The sequence below is a fragment of the Etheostoma cragini genome, unplaced genomic scaffold (genome assembly GCF_013103735.1).
Source record: "Etheostoma cragini isolate CJK2018 unplaced genomic scaffold, CSU_Ecrag_1.0 ScbMSFa_80, whole genome shotgun sequence".
Classification (NCBI taxonomy): domain Eukaryota; kingdom Metazoa; phylum Chordata; class Actinopteri; order Perciformes; family Percidae; genus Etheostoma; species Etheostoma cragini.
This window is the reverse complement of record NW_023269428.1, coordinates 135,170-151,031: the sequence shown is the minus strand read 5'-3', so window position 1 is coordinate 151,031 and position 15,862 is coordinate 135,170. Positions and strand designations below refer to the sequence as shown.

Below are 15,862 nucleotides of genomic sequence, written 5' to 3'. Positions count from 1 at the left end.
CCATAGTGATCATGTGATGTTGTCCCATAGTGATCATGTGATGTTGTCCCATAGGGATCATGTGATGTTGTCCCATAGGGATCATGTGATGTTGTCCCATAGTGATCATAGACAGAGCTGATTGGTTATCTAATTAGTTGGATATTAATTCAATAGTCAGCAACTAATCCTTACATATTTACCATAACAGAGTATTTTTACAGTGCGTATTAATACTTTTACTGCATTATTCTGAATACTTCACAGAGTCTTTCTCTCTTTTTTAGAAGATGGATGGAAGCCGCTCGACAGGAAGTCCCAGCGCTGCCCCGCCTCGCACACTTCCTGTCGGCGCCGAGACACTTCTACAAGCTGATTGGATCTCGGCTTCAGAGGAGGAAGACGCCCGAAAGAGACATCAGAGTCCTGCAGAGAGACATCAGAGTCCTGCAGAGAGACAGAATCCAGCAGAGACACATCAGATTTCTATAGAGAGACATCAGAGTCCTGCAGCGAGACGTCAGAGTTCTGCAGAGAGACATCAGAGTCCTACAGAGAGACATCAGAGTCCTGCGGAGAGATGTCAGAGTCCTGCAGAGACACATCAGATTCCTATAGAGAGACATCAGACTCCTGCAGAGAGACGTCAGATTCCTATAGAGAGACATCAGAGTCCTGCAGAGAGACATCAGATTCCTACAGAGAGACAGAGTCCTGCAGAGATACATCAGAGTCTAAACCCAGATCCTCTTAGTCCAGATCAGACTTATCCACTAAACCCAGATCCTCTTAGTCCAGATCAGAAGAAACGTGGCGATGAACATGAACAGAAACCTCTGGACTCTCCCCGGAAGTTCACACCGAGAAACAGCGGTAACTTTTCTGTGTTGTGTTAACAGCATACTGAATTTTAGCATGTTAGCATGTTAGCATATGAAAGTAAGCATGTGTAAGAATATGTTGGCATGTTAGCGCAGGTTAGCGTATGTTAGAATGTTGACATATGTTAGCTTGTTAGCATATTTAATCTAGTTAGCATGTTAGCCTGTGTAAGCATATGTTAGTATGTTAGCGCAGGTTAGCATTTTAGCGTAGTTTAGCACATCTTAGCATCTTAGCCTGCATTAGCATAATAGTATAAGAATAGTATTCCTTTTTAGAACTGTTTTCCAGATAAATGGTTTAAAGACCAGAACAATCTCTTTTTTACAGACCAGAAAACCGAAGAGGACCTTCCACCTCGTCCTCCCTTTAACCCTTCACCCCCCAACCATCAACCCCAGAACCCTCTAACTGCCAACCCTTCACCCCCCAACCATCAACCCCAGAACCCTCTAACTGCCAACCCTTCACCCCTCAATAAACAACAACAGAAAGATTTCAAGCTCCACGTCTCTGAGTCCAAAGACCAGCAGAACAAGCAGCATTGGACTCAGGACTCTCTCCTCAACACTGAGGCAGCTGCTCAGTCGTCTCCAAACAAAGCATCGACCCAGGCCCCCCCAGTCCAGGTCCCGCCGCTCCACGCTCCACCAGTTAAGGCCCTGCCAGTCCAGGCCCCTCCTGTCCAGGCCCCGCCGGTCCAGGCTCCGCCAGTCCAGGCCCCACTAGTCCAGGCCCCACCAGTCCAGGCCCCTTTGGTCCAGACTCTGCTGGTCCAGGCTCCACCAGTCAAGGTCCCACCTCTCCACGCTCCACCAGTTAAGGCCCTGCCAGTGCAGGCCCCGCCAGTTCAGGCCCCACTAGTCCAAGCCCCACCAGTCCAGGCCCCACCAGTCCAGGCTCTGACAGTGCAGACCCCGGCAGTACAGGCCCCACCAGTCCAGGCTCCGCCAGTGCAGGATCCGCCAGTGCAGGCCCCACCAGTCCAAGCTCTGCTGGTCCAGGCTATGCCACTTCAGTCCCCGCTGGTCAAGGCCCCACCAGTCAAGGCCCCACCAGTCCAGGCTCCGCCAGTCCAGGCCCCATCAGTCCAGGCTCCGCGAGTGCAGGCCCCGCAAGTCCAGGCCCCCCAAGTTCAGGCCCCACCTCCCACGCTTGAGGTGTATTGTGACCCCATGCGGCCGGGCCTTCTGCTTTCTACCAGAGGTGGGGGACTGGAGCTGGAGTTTTGAGGACTGTCTGTCTGTGTGTAGCATATTTTGGCCTTCACCCTCTGCTTTCATCTCCAGGTGAACCCAAACTGTGCGGTTTCCTGCAGAAGCAGGGCGGGCCCCTGAGGGCCTGGAAGCAGCGCTGGTTCACCTATGAGGAGAAGAAGAACCAGCTGTTCTATTACCACACACCGAAGGATGTGACGCCGCTGGGCCACGTGCAGCTCTCCAGCGCCACCTTCACCTACCCGCTGCAGGCTGAGAAGGGCACCTTCCACATCAAGACCCCTGAACGCACCTTCATACTCAAGGTAGAACCTGAACGCACCTTAATACTCAAGGTAGAACCTGAACGCACCTTCATACTCAAGGTAGAGGCTGAACGCACCTTCATACTCAAGGTAGAGGCTGAACGCATCATGACATTAAAGGTGGCTAAATGTGACATGTGACCTGTGACATCACGCTGCAGGCGGTGAGCCAGGAGCTGATGCTGTACTGGCTGCAGCAGCTGCAAGTTCGACGTTGGCAGCACCAGCAGACGTCCTCCTGCCTGGACCTGATCCACAACAAAAACAACAACAACAACAACAACAGCAACAACTCTGCAGGTGACACACACCACACACCTCCAGTCTAGTTGACTTCCTGTTGGCCGGTCTAGTTGACTTCCTGTTGGGCGTGTCTAGTTGACTTCCTGTTGGCCGGTCTAGTTGACTTCCAGTTGGACCGGTCTAGTTGACTTCCTGTTGGGCCGGTCTAGTTGACTTTTGATTTGAGTCATTTAATGATTCTGTTTCCTGGTTGTGCAGATGACTTCCTGTTTCCTGTCAGCGCAGAGGACTTCCTGCCGGTGCTGGGTCTGGTGGGGGAGGGGGCAGCCAACGTCCCGTCTCAACGCGGGCCGCTCGCGGACGTGTCGCTCAAACATCCGCTCATCCACATCCAGTGAGTCACACTACGTTTCCCATGAGCCTCTGTGGGAGATAATATTATTCAGTGTGACTGACTATTATTGCCCATACTTATTATTATTCTACATCGTCCGCCAGATTTTGACGCACTACTAGTCCCGGAGCGTTGCCAACACGCGCACACACATTACATCGAAATGTGGGTAATGATCGGGAATGGTGTGCTATGACTTTTCAACAAGATTTGTGGCGCGGTTTTACCGAAATCGGCAAAAATACGGCAAAAATCTCTCATTGACTTGAATGGGAAAATGTTCGGGAAATCGCTCAACATCACTCCAACCCCCCCTCTTTGGGACCGTGCTGCATCGCCATACCTTAACGTAGAAACGTGATTTGAAGTTTAAACCGAAGACAAGTCTTTGGCGTTTATTGGACTGAAAGGGCGTTCAGATATGAAGAACGGTTTCTCCCAAATCCCAGTTTACGCATCGTCCCGTTTTCAGACCGTCTCAGATTTTCCAATGTGTGTGTATGTGGCGGAATGTTCAGAGCTAGAGTGGGGGACAGAGGGGGAAGCTGCGGTACGGATCTCTGGAAGTTTTTCAAACAAATTGCTCTGTCTCCTCCAGTATTCAGTCTTCAGACTTCATTATTGGTCAAAATGTAGGAAATATTGTTCCGGTCGCAGACATGTAACTATGGAGACTATTGGACTAAAATTGTTGGCTGTGATTTACCAACTGTCGATAGAAACATTGAAAAAAATCTCTCTCCCTCTCTGAGGAAATCAGCATAGTAACAAGTTCAGACACACACACACACACTGACGCAGACACACACACACACACAGACACACACACACTCAGACACACTCACATACTATTTCTCTGGTTATTTCTGGATATTATTATAACGCTTTTTGTGCAGAAACTCCGTCCACAGTTTCCGTAAGCGCTTGTCCCAGGACCTACCAAGTCCGAGCGTGTTTCATGTGGACGCTCCGCCTTGGACCCCCCAGAGTGCGGCTTCCAGCACCACCTCAGGTACACTACCATGTTAACAATTACAGTAAATATCATAAAGACGCTGACCCTAACCCCCCCGAGGGCGGCCTCCAGCACCACCTCAGGTACACCACCATGTTATCATATATACATACATACAACATGTAATCATATATACACACATACATACATACAACATGTAATCAACATACAACATGTAGTCCTAGACACTTACAATAATAAAAACATTAATACAAGCACAATACATCTGTAGTGTCTGTCCCTCTGTCTATCTGTCTCACTCTCTGTCTCTGTCTGTCATTGGTAGAGCATCTGGTCCCGCCCCCTGCACTCTCATTGGCAGCACCTCCGGACCCGCCCCCTGCCCTCTCATTGGCTGAGCCAGTAGGCCTGGCGTCCTTGACAAATGGCAGGGAGTCCCACTCCCTGTTGGAGAGCCTGAGCGGGAAGACAAAGTCTTTGTCATCCACCATGACTATGTCATCCCGCATGTCCCGTCTGCAGACGGAGAAGCAGATGCTGATGGAGGAAGTCAAAGCTCAGAAGGTGATTGACTAACACATAGGTAGGTAGGTAGTAGACACAGACATATGTAGACATAGACATATGTAGACATATGTAGACATAGACATATGTAGATGTAGACATATGTAGACACAGACATATATGTAGACATATGTAGACACAGACATATGTAGACATATGTAGATGTAGACATATGTAGACACAGACATATGTAGACATAGGCATATGTAGACATAGGCATATGTAGAGATATGTAGACGTAGACATATGTAGACATATGTAGACATAGACTTACACTACCGGTCAAAAGTTTGGGGTCACTTACAAATGTCCATTCCACTCCATTATAGACAGGATACCAGCTGATCTGGGTGGGGTGGCTGATCTTTACTGCAATATCTACATTTCCCATTATCAGCAACCATTCATCCAATGTTCCAAAGGCACATTTTGTTTACTAATCTGATATTATTTTAAAAAACTAAGAAAACATTAAACCACCCTTTTGCAATTATGTAAGCACATAATGTAATCTGGAAACTGCCCTGGTTAAAAAAAACAAGGCAACTGATCTCAGCTGGGATTCTGTCTACAATGGAGTCCAATGGAAATTTGTGGGTGACCCCAAACTTTTGACCGGTAGTGTATGTAAACATATGTAGACGTAGACATATATAGACAAATGTAGACATATGTAGACATACTGTGCGTAGACATAGACATATGTCAGCTGTAGCTGCTGCCCCCGCAACCCGATACCGGATAAGCGGTCGAAGATGGAGATGGATGTAGACTTATGTAGACATAGACATATGTAGATACATGTAGAGATAGACATACATAGACATATGTAGACTCATGTAGACATATGTAGACATAGACATACTGCATGTAGACATAGACATATGTAGACGTAGACATATGTAGACATAGACTTATGTAGACGTAGACATATATAGAAACATTTAGACATATGTAGACATAGACAAATGTAGACATGTAGACTTACATAGTTAATGTAGAAATATGTAGACATAGACTTATGTAGACATAGGCATATGTAGACATATGTAATCATAGACATATGTAGAGATATGGAGAGATATGTAGAGATATGTAGACATACAGTATATAGAGATGCAGTATGTAGACATGTCGAGACATGTAGACATGTATATATACAGTATGTAGACATATGTAGAGATATGTAGACACAGACACATGTAGACATACAGTATGTAGAGATATGGAGATATGCAGTATATAGATATGTAGAGATATGTAGACATGTAGACATACAGTATGTAGACATATGTAGAGATATGTAGAGATAGATATATGAAGAGATATGTAAAAATATGTAGAGATCAACATATGTAGAGATATGTAGAGATATGTAGACATGTAAATATATGTAGAGATATGTAGATAGGTAGAGATATGTAGACATATATAAAGATATGTAGAGATATGTAGAGATTTGTAGAGATAGACATATGTAGAGATATGTAGAGATAGAGATATGTAGAGCGTTAGATATAGTAGAGCGGTTGCCTGCAAATCGGAAGGTTGGTGGTTCAATCCCTGGCCCTGTAGTCCCATGTCAAAGTGTCCTTGGGCAAGACTCTGAACCCCGAGTTGCCCCCGATGCTGCGCATCGGAGTGTAAATGTGTGTGAGTGTGGATCTGATGAGCAGGTGTGTAGATGTGTGTGAGTGTGTATCTGATGAGCAGGTGTGTAGATGTGTGTGAGTGTGTATCTGATGAGCAGGTGTGTAGATGTGTGTGAGTGTTTATCTGATGAGCAGGTGTGTAGATGTGTGTAAGTGTGTATCTGATGAGCAGGTGTGTGTGTGTGTGTGTGTGTGTGTGTGTGTGTGTGTGTGTGTGTATCTGATGAGCAGGTGTGTGTGTGTGTGTGTGTATGTGATGAGCAGGTGTGTAGATGTGTGTGAGTGCTTATCTGATGAGCAGGTGTGTAGATGTGTGTAAGTGTGTATCTGATGAGCAGGTGTGTGTGTGTGAGTGTGTATCTGATGAGCCACCTCGGCCTCAGTGTATGAATGTGTGTGATGGTGAATGTTTCCTGTATGATGTAAAAGCGCTTTATAAATACAGCACATTTAAATACAGCACATGTAGAGATAGAAATAATTAAACATATATAGAGATACTCATTTCCATTCCGTTGCAACCAGGAGCTGGTGTGGATCCTCCACCGAGCGTTGGAGGCGTCTCAGCTGGAGAAGCGATCGTGTGCCGAGTTCCTGGCGGCGGACGGCGAGCAGGAGCGTCTGGAGCTGCTGCGACACCGCGAGCGGCAGGTGACCGACCTGCGCCGCCAGCTGGACACCGCCAGGGTGGAGGCAGACGCCGCCATGGTGGAGGCGGACGCCGCCAGGAAGGAGGCAGACGCCGCCAAGACGAGTCTGGCTCAGAGAGACGCTCAGCTCGCCGAGCTGAAGGAAAACATCCGCAAGCTCACGGAGAAAAACAACGCCAAGCAGCAGGTAGCCGGCCGGGTACTCGATTCTGACTGGCTGCAGGGTGATGTAGGTCTATTACCATTGGTTATGGTCTGGGTGAAAACTTGATTCTGATTGGCTGCAGGGGGATGTAGGACACTTCCTAAAGGAGTTAACTGCAGCTGAGACTGAGACTATTTAGCAGCGGCACCGTGGCTCCGTCTGGAGCTTAGCCCTGCCCAAGATGATACTGATTGGTCTAAAGAAATGCCAATTAACCAGAGCACGTTGTTCTTCTATCCAGGATGTTGTGTGGACTAGCCAGACCTTCCTCTGCAGAGCTCTGGAGGAAGGTCTGGAAATGGGAGACAGGTTATAATAATGTGTGGTTTCCTGTCAGGTGATCATAAAGCTTTCGGATCAGGTGACCATGTCCTCCGGCGGCGGCGTGGACTCTCAGACCTTCAGACAGCTTCAGCAGGAGATCGAGAACCTGAAGGTGAAATGTTGCTTCATCTGACTATTAAATCTATATATAATAAACATAGGTTCAGCATGTTCCCCGCCCTCTAACGGGCTTTGGTATTGGTTTTCCTTCTCGAGGCTCCGCCTCAGCTCTCACTGACCAGTCAGGGGGTGGCACCCTAGGGTACCCCCCCTTTATAAAGGCCTAGTGCATGCGTCGCTCGTCGCCCCTTTTTTACTCAGCCACCTGCAGTTACATCTGCGATTATATTATGTGTCCAGTGGGTGTCGCATAGTGGCATAGTTCAACTTCTTGCTCTTCTGCTCAACCTCTACAAGGCATGCTCCTCCCCCCCGGAGGAGCATGGGCGTAAGATAAGATTAGATGAGATACGATACGATACCATACGATACGATACCATACGATACGGGAAGGGAAGCGAAGCAAAGCGAAGCGAAGAAAAATCTTTATTTGTCCCACAGTGGGGAATTGCGGTTTGCAAAAGCAAAGATAGGAGCAAAGATAGATAAGTGCATAAAATATAGCCGTATTAACAGCATTATACATAAGTTATACATGAATTATTAAATTGCACTTTAAAAATTGCCCAAATGAAAAGGATGCACAGATGTAATGATAACAGCACATGAGCTATATTGCACAGAGCCAACAGTGTTGGTTGTACAGTGAGACGGCCGCGGGAAAGAAAGATCTGCAGTATTGCTCCTTCACACTGCGGGGGTGCAGCAGCCATCGCTCCGTCAGACCACCGCTACCCCTTGATGACCATCCCGGTCTTTTTGCCTCACCCACCATGAGGATGCAGATCCCCCTTGAGGGATTTCACCACGTGCAAGCTTTGCCCCACGTTGGGCTCCCAAGAATGGCCTATTCCTGATTTTGCTCAGAAGGTTAAAGGCCGATGATGCCATCAGGACCACATCATCTCCCCACAGCCCCCCCCCCGAGATGCCCAGCCTGCCAAACTGCAACCCCTCCCCACCCTGACTACGCCTCGATATCCTGTCCATAAATACAACAAACAGGATTAGTTACAAAGCACAGTACTGGCGGAGGCTAACCCTCCGGAACCTGTAACGAGTCCGATTTACTGCTGAGAACCTGGACACAGCTCTCGCTTTGGTCATACAGAGATTGGATAGCCACCTCCCACAGTGTCTCACGGGGGGACCCAGTCATACGGCGTCTCCAGATCCATAAAACACATGTAGAATGGTTGGGCATACTCCCCGGCTCCCTCCAGAATCCTTGCGAGGGTGAAGATCTGATCCGTTGTTACCTGGATGTAACTCCAGTTCTATGAGTATGTTACCTGGCTGTAACTCCAGTTCTATGAGTATGTTACCTGGCTGTAACTCCAGTTCTATGAGTATGTTACCTGGCTGTAACTCCAGTTCTATGAGTATGTTACCTAGCTGTAACTCCAGTTCTATGAGTATGTTACCTGGCTGTAATTCCGGTTCTGTGAGTATGTTACCTGGATGTAACTCCAGTTCTATGAGTATGTGTATGATTTGTTTAGGTAATGGTGCTTTTTAAGGGGCGGGTGCCTTAGGGTGCTACCCCTTGATTGGGCAGGAAGTGTAGAAACCTTTTTTTAGAGTGCTACGGCGGAGCCTCGAGAATGTAAACCACATAATCATAGAACTATTTTCTGTTGTGGTTCTTCAGGTAATTTCTAATAAATTTCTTTTATTGTTCTTTAGGATGATCTTTATGATGATGGTATGATATTAATTAATAATATTCCTCTAGGATGATGATATTAATTAATAATAATATTAAAAATAATCCTCCAGGATGATATCGAGGCGTATAAGACTCAGAACCAGTTCCTGAACTCTGAGATCTTCCAGCTGACCCAACTCTGGAGAACCAGCTCAGAGCAGCAGAGGAGTCTGATGGTGAAGGTGGGTCTTTGAGACGCTATATTGTATGTGTGTCCCTCTGATTGGCTGTGTCCCCCTCTGATTGGCTGTGCCCCCCATTGATTGGCTGTGTGTGTTCCTCTGATTGGCTGTGTGTGTCCGTCTGATTGGCTGTGTGTGTTTCCCTCTGATTGGCTGTTTGCCCCATTGATTGGCTCCCCCTCTGATTGGCTGCAGTGTTCCTACCTGGAGGCCAGTACCTGCCAGGTGGAGAGCCATTACCTGGGTGTCCTGCGGCAGCTGCAGGAGATCAAACTTCTGGATGCGGCCCAGCAGGCCGCCGTCCAGAAGCTTATTGAGGACGCTCTAAAAAGCGAGCTGAAGACTGCCGTCAGGCTCACCGTGGCAAGGTAACCATGGCGATCTAATGTCACACAGCTCTGATGTCACACGGCTCCTTTCAGATCGGGTCTGGTCTGGGCTGGGCTGGGCGGGTCGGTTCTGGTCTGGATGGTTGAGTCTGGTCTTGTCTGAACGGGTCTGGTCTGGTTGAGTCTGACAGGTTAATTGGCTGTTGTCCTCAGAGACTACGATGAGTACGGATTTAAGATCATCCCTGATTATGAGGTGGAGGACATGAAGCTGCTGGCAAAGATCCAGGACCTGGAGATCCGGTCTCACAATCTGCTGCACCAGGTAGGAACCAACCTGGTCTAGCACTAGGTAGGAACCAACCTAGTCTAGCACTAGGTAGGAACCAACCTGGTCTAACACTAGGTAGGAACCAAACTGGTCTAACACTAGGTAGGAACCAACCGGGTCCAACACCAGGTAGGAACCAACCTGGTCTAACAGTAGGTAGGAACCAACCTGGTCTAACACTAGGTAGGAACCAAACTGATCTAACACTAGGTAGGAACCAAACTGATCTAACACCAGGTAGGAACCAAAGTGGTCTAACACCAGGTAGGAACCAAACTGGTCTAAGACCAGGGAGGAACCAAAGTGGTCTAACACCAGGTAGGAAACAAACGGGTCTAACTCTACATCCTGTGTGTACCAGGATGTGTCAGAATGTTACAGGAAGTGTCAGTGTGTAACAGGAAGTGTCAGTATGTTACAGGAAGTGTCAGTATGTTACAGGAAGTGTCTGTGTGCAGCAGGAAGTGTCAGTGTGTAACAGGAAATGTCTGTGTGTAACAGGAAATGTCAGTGTGTAACAGGAAATGTCAGTGTGTAACAGGAAGTGTGAGTGTGTAACAGGAAGTGTCTGTGTGTAACAGGAAATGTGTGTGTGTTACAGGAAGTGTCAGTGTGTAACAGGAAGTGTCCGTGTGTAACAGGAAGTGTCTGTGTGTAACAGGAAGTGTGTAATCGTGTGTGTGTCCCCTGCAGGAGGGTGGGGAGCGCCACCTGGCGGGCCGCTGGGCCCAGTTCCTGGCGGGCCGGTCTGAGGACGACCTCCGTCCGTCCCCAGAGCTGAAGGCTCTGCTGCGGGGCGGCGTCCCCCCAGAGTACCGGCCCCGGGTCTGGCGCTGGATGGTCTGGACCAGAACCAGGACCCTCAGAGACCGGCACCCACAGCGCTACCAGCAGGTAAACAGGAAGTAACACCGGAGATCCCCGTGAACACCTGTTTCCTGGTGAAAGTCTGGTGTTTTCTCCTTAACTTCTCCAGGACATGAACACCTGTTTCCTGGTGAAAGTCTGGTGTATTCTCCTTAACTTCTCCAGGACATGAACACCTGTTTCCTGGTGAAAGTCTGGTGTTTTCTCCTTAACTTCTCCAGGACATGAACACCTGTTTCCTGGTGAAAGTCTGGTGTTTTCTCCTTAACTTCTCCAGGACATGAACACCTGTTTCTTGTGTTTTCTCTGTTTCCAGCTGTGTGAGAAGAGCCGGACATCTCCCCATCCGGCCTCCAGACAGATCCAGCTGGACCTGCACCGCACCCTGACAACCAATCAGCACTTCTCCTCACCCTCTAGCCCCGCCCTCCAGCAGCTCCGCCGCATCTTGTTGGCTTTCTCCTGGCAGTACCCTGCCATTGGTTACTGCCAGGGACTTAACAGGTACACACACACACACACACACACACTCAAACACACTCTCTCACACACACACTCACACACACATTCACAGTCTGTCTGTCTGTCCCTGTCCCTGTCTCTGTCTCAGACTGGCGGCCCTTGCTTTGCTGGTCCTTCAGAGTGAAGAAGACGCCTTCTGGTGTCTGGTGGCCGTGGTGGACATCATGCCCCAGGACTACTACACCAAGGACCTGCTGGCCTCTCAGGTAGCCTCACAAGCTAAAATGGTAACACATGCTCACACACGTTAAAACATCCGCTTGCATGATCACTCTGGCGCTGCTCTGCTGGCGACAGGTGTGTAGTGCTGCTGCTGCGATTGTTGTTAGTTTTTATTGTTTTAGTACGTATATTGTTGCATAGACGTTGACATTGCACTAAGTGTGTTTTGACGCTTCTCCTAATGAGTGTTGCTGCTGGGTTTAACAGCTAAGTACTCTGGGATTGGGAGCTGTTGCACTCAAGTTGTAGTATTCAGTGATTAGCACTCATGCTAGTTAGCAACTAGCATAACACAGCGCTGGAAACTGAATCTGTGCTAGCCGCGATATGAAGTTACTTATATCACTGCTACTGCTTATGTTGGTGGTTGGCGAACTCCTGTGTAAGAGGGTGCACCCCCCCTTTAAATCGTCTATGCATAATGAAGAACATCGAGTCTACTCCAGAGACATCATGCTTGCCCTCCAGCACAGAGGAGACCTTTCTCCAGTTCATCCACCGGAGGACGTCAAGAGAGATCCTGCTGCAGGGAATCCCCACCGGCGCAAAAGAGGCAGGCATGGAGGGGTCAGACAACGGCTCCGGCGCAGGGGCAATAAGCCACCACTTCCTTCTATTATTTAGAGCAATGTACGGTCGCTGTTCAGCCAAATGGAGGAGCTAGGTCTCAATACACGTCATTGCCATGAATACAGGGAGTCGTGCATTATGGTCTTAACTGTGTCTTGGCTCCGTAAGGATAGACCGGGCAATATGCTTCAGGAGGAGGCATCTGCGATTATGTGAGAGATTCCTGGTGCACACAACTGACAATCAGGGAAACTTCATGCCACCCGGATCTGGAACTGCTCTGTCTTTCTATGAGACCCTTTTATCTCCCCAGTGGAAACGCTGGTAGAACGGCAAATCTCCTAGCTGAATGTGTGCAAAATCCACTTCAGCGCACTCAAGGGGCCCCTATCTTTATACTAGGGGATTTCAACCACTGTCGGTTAGAGTCCGCTTTACCTGGATTTCATCAATCTGTCAAATGTGGCACACGAATTAACAAAGTTTGGATAAATGTTCTGGCAACATCAATAGTGCATACAAAGCTAAATCGCTTCCTCCTCTCTCCAACTCTGATCACTCGCCTGTCCGTCTCATACCCACATATAGATCTGTTCTTAAGTCCAGCAAGCCTCGACATAAGACAGTTTCGCAGTGGACTGAGGACCGTGTCGACACTTTGAGAGGATTGTTAAATGAGGCAACTGAAACAATTACTTACTGTATTCAATTCTGTGTCGATGATTCTGTCGCTTAAAAGGATGTTTTTCATTTTCCATTTAACAATAAGCCATATGTCACAAAGGAGGTGAAAGCATGTATTAATAAAAAAAGCTGGCCTTCAAAAGTTCCTTGGACAAGAAGAAATGTGGAATTCAATGAGACACATAACTAATAGAACCTTAAAAAAACTCAAATTGTCACTTCGAATGATGGCGTCAGAGCTGATGATGGAGATACTTGGAGAGGCGTGACTGGTAGGAACGGCCTCCCTGATCTAAACCAGAGTGGTTGTCTGTTGCTGGACTTCTGGTCTAGTCATGGATTGTCTATAACAAACACCGTGTTCCAACATAGGGATGCTCATAAGTGTACGTGGTACCAGAGTACCCTAGGCCAAAGGTCAATGATCGATTTTATAATTGTTTCATCTGATCTGAGGCCGTATGTTGTGGACACTCGGGTGAAGAGAGGGGCAGAGCTGTCAACTGATCACCATCTGGTGGTGAGTTGGGTCAGGGGATGGGGGAGGACTCTGGACAAACCTGGTAAGACCAAACGCGTAGTGCGGGTAAATTGGGAACGTCTGGAGGAGGCCCCTGTCCAACGGACATTCAATTCATAACTCCGGCAGAGCTTTTCGTGCATCCCTGTGGAGGCTGGGGGCATTGAACCTGAGTGGACAATGTTCAAAGTCTCCATTGCTGAAGCAGCCGCGGCGAGCTGTGGTCTGAAGGTCTTAGGTGCCTCAAGGGGCGGTAACCCACGAACACCCGGGTGGACACCGGTGGTCAGGGAAGCCATCCGACTGAAGAAGGAGTCTTTCCGGGATATGTTATCCTGGAGGACTCCGAAGACAGACCCGATACCGGATAAGCAGATGAAGATGAATTGATGGATAATGTTGTCCCTAAAAAGGAGGTTTTTCATTTTCCTAACAAGAAGCCATGTATCACAAAGGAGGTGAAAGCATGTATTAAAAAAAAAAAATAAAAAAAATAAAAAAAGCTGGCCTTCAAAAGTTCCTTGGACAAGAAGAAATGGGGAATTCGATGAGACACATAACTAATAGAACCTTAAAAAAACTCAAATTGTCACTTTGAATGATGGCGTCAGAGCCGATGAATTAAATGTCTTCTTTTAACATAAGTGCATTTCTTCTTACAACATTATATTAATATAATTTGATATTATTATTATATTAATATAATAATAATATAACATTGTATTAATATGATAATAATATAACATTAAATTATTATAATAATAATATAACATTGCATGAATATAATCATAATATAACATTATATTAATATAACATTGCATGAATATAATCATAATATAACATTATATTAATATAATAATTAAGTGCACTGCATTTGACCGCACTTCGACTCTGTGAACGCACTATGTACCCAAATAGGTAGTATTTAGGACAGAAGTGGTGATTTGGGACACACCAACAGTCTGATTTTAGTTTAGTTTGATTTATATTAATCAGATCTTCATGAGATTTTGTTATGATGAATAGTGGCGGTTGTACTTTCTGTCATATTGTTTTCTTCTTTATGTACTCTAGTGCAGGTACACAGAACTGTTTTTATTAGTCAGGTTTTATTGACTTAGTAATAAATGATTGACGGGGGGGGCTGTTGATACTGGTGCAGTGTGATGTAATGCAGGGTGGACTGTATGTTGTGTGTGAGTGTAAAGTCTGTGTGTTATTGATGTTTACAGCAGCCTCATGGAGCACTGATGCCAAACACAAACTTCCCTCAGGGGACAATATAGTTGATCTTGAAGCTAACCTGCTTGCCTCTCCGGTAGCTTCACAAGCTAACATGCTAATACATGCTTACCTGCTTGCCTCTCCGGTAGCTTCACAAGCTAACATGCTAATACATGCTAACCTGCTGGCCTCTCCGGTAGCTTTACAGGCTAACATGCTAATACATGCTAACCTGCTGGCTTCTCCGATAGCTTCACAAGCTAACATGCTAATACATGCTAACCTCCTGGCCTCTCCGGTAGGTTCTCAAGCTAACATGCTAATACATGCTAACCTGCTGGCCTCTCCGGTAGCTTCACAAGCTAACATGCTAATACATGCTAACCAGCTGGCCTCTCCGGTAGCTTTACAAGCTAACATGCTAATACATGCTAACCTGCTGGCTTCTCCGGTAGCTTCACAAGCTAACATGCTAATACATGCTAACCTGCTGGCCTCTCCGGTAGGTTCTCAAGCTAACATGCTAATACATGCTAACCTGTTGTGTCTGATTGTGCGTTATTGTGCTTCCAGGCGGACCAGCAGGTCCTGAAGGACTTCCTGTCTGAGTGTATGTCTACTTGTGTGTTGTTGTGCGTTGTTGTGCGTCCAGGCGGACCAGGGGGTCCTGAAAGACTTCCTGTGTGAGTGTGTGCCTACTTGTGTGTTGTTGTGCGTTGTTGTGCGTCCAGGCGGACCAGCGGTTCCTGAAGAACTTCCTGTGTGAGTGTGTGTCTGCTTTTGTGTTGTTGTGCGTTGTTGTGCGTCCAGGCGGACCAGGGGGTCCTGAAGGACTTCCGGTCTGAGTGTGTTGTTGTGTGTTGTTGTGCTTTGTTGTGCGTCTAGGCGGACCAGCGGGTCCTGAAGGACTTCCTGTCCGAGAAGCTCCCCCGTCTCTCGACCCATCTCCAGGACCTCGACGTGGACGTGTCCCTCGTCTCCTTCAACTGGTTCCTGGTCGTCTTCGTGGAGAGTCTCCCCAGCAACATGCTGCTGCCCCTGTGGGACGCCTTCCTGTACGAGGGGACCAAGGTACACACACACAGACACACACACGCACAGACACACAAACACACACACAGACACACAGACACACACACACACACAGACCCACACACGCACAGACACACACAGACACACAGACCCCCCCACA

At 47.5% G+C, this 15,862-nt stretch overlaps 1 protein-coding gene across 1 annotated transcript in view; it reads left to right on the top strand.

Annotated features, from left to right (window-relative positions):
- Positions 1 to 270: 270 nt before the first annotated feature.
- The window catches only part of tbc1d2 (TBC1 domain family, member 2), a 17,737-nt gene continuing 2,145 nt past the window's right edge, over positions 271 to 15,862 (top strand). The window contains exons 1-16 of the mRNA XM_034866486.1: positions 271 to 852; positions 1,192 to 2,067; positions 2,151 to 2,383; positions 2,545 to 2,683; positions 2,885 to 3,020; positions 3,917 to 4,032; positions 4,358 to 4,560; positions 6,738 to 7,049; positions 7,405 to 7,503; positions 9,291 to 9,401; positions 9,597 to 9,769; positions 9,944 to 10,055; positions 10,755 to 10,955; positions 11,245 to 11,432; positions 11,539 to 11,656; positions 15,556 to 15,779. Coding sequence (XP_034722377.1) covers positions 1,869 to 2,067; positions 2,151 to 2,383; positions 2,545 to 2,683; positions 2,885 to 3,020; positions 3,917 to 4,032; positions 4,358 to 4,560; positions 6,738 to 7,049; positions 7,405 to 7,503; positions 9,291 to 9,401; positions 9,597 to 9,769; positions 9,944 to 10,055; positions 10,755 to 10,955; positions 11,245 to 11,432; positions 11,539 to 11,656; positions 15,556 to 15,779 — 2,564 coding nt within the window. The 5' untranslated portion in view covers positions 271 to 852; positions 1,192 to 1,868. The remainder of the gene's footprint in view (positions 853 to 1,191; positions 2,068 to 2,150; positions 2,384 to 2,544; positions 2,684 to 2,884; positions 3,021 to 3,916; positions 4,033 to 4,357; positions 4,561 to 6,737; positions 7,050 to 7,404; positions 7,504 to 9,290; positions 9,402 to 9,596; positions 9,770 to 9,943; positions 10,056 to 10,754; positions 10,956 to 11,244; positions 11,433 to 11,538; positions 11,657 to 15,555; positions 15,780 to 15,862) is intronic.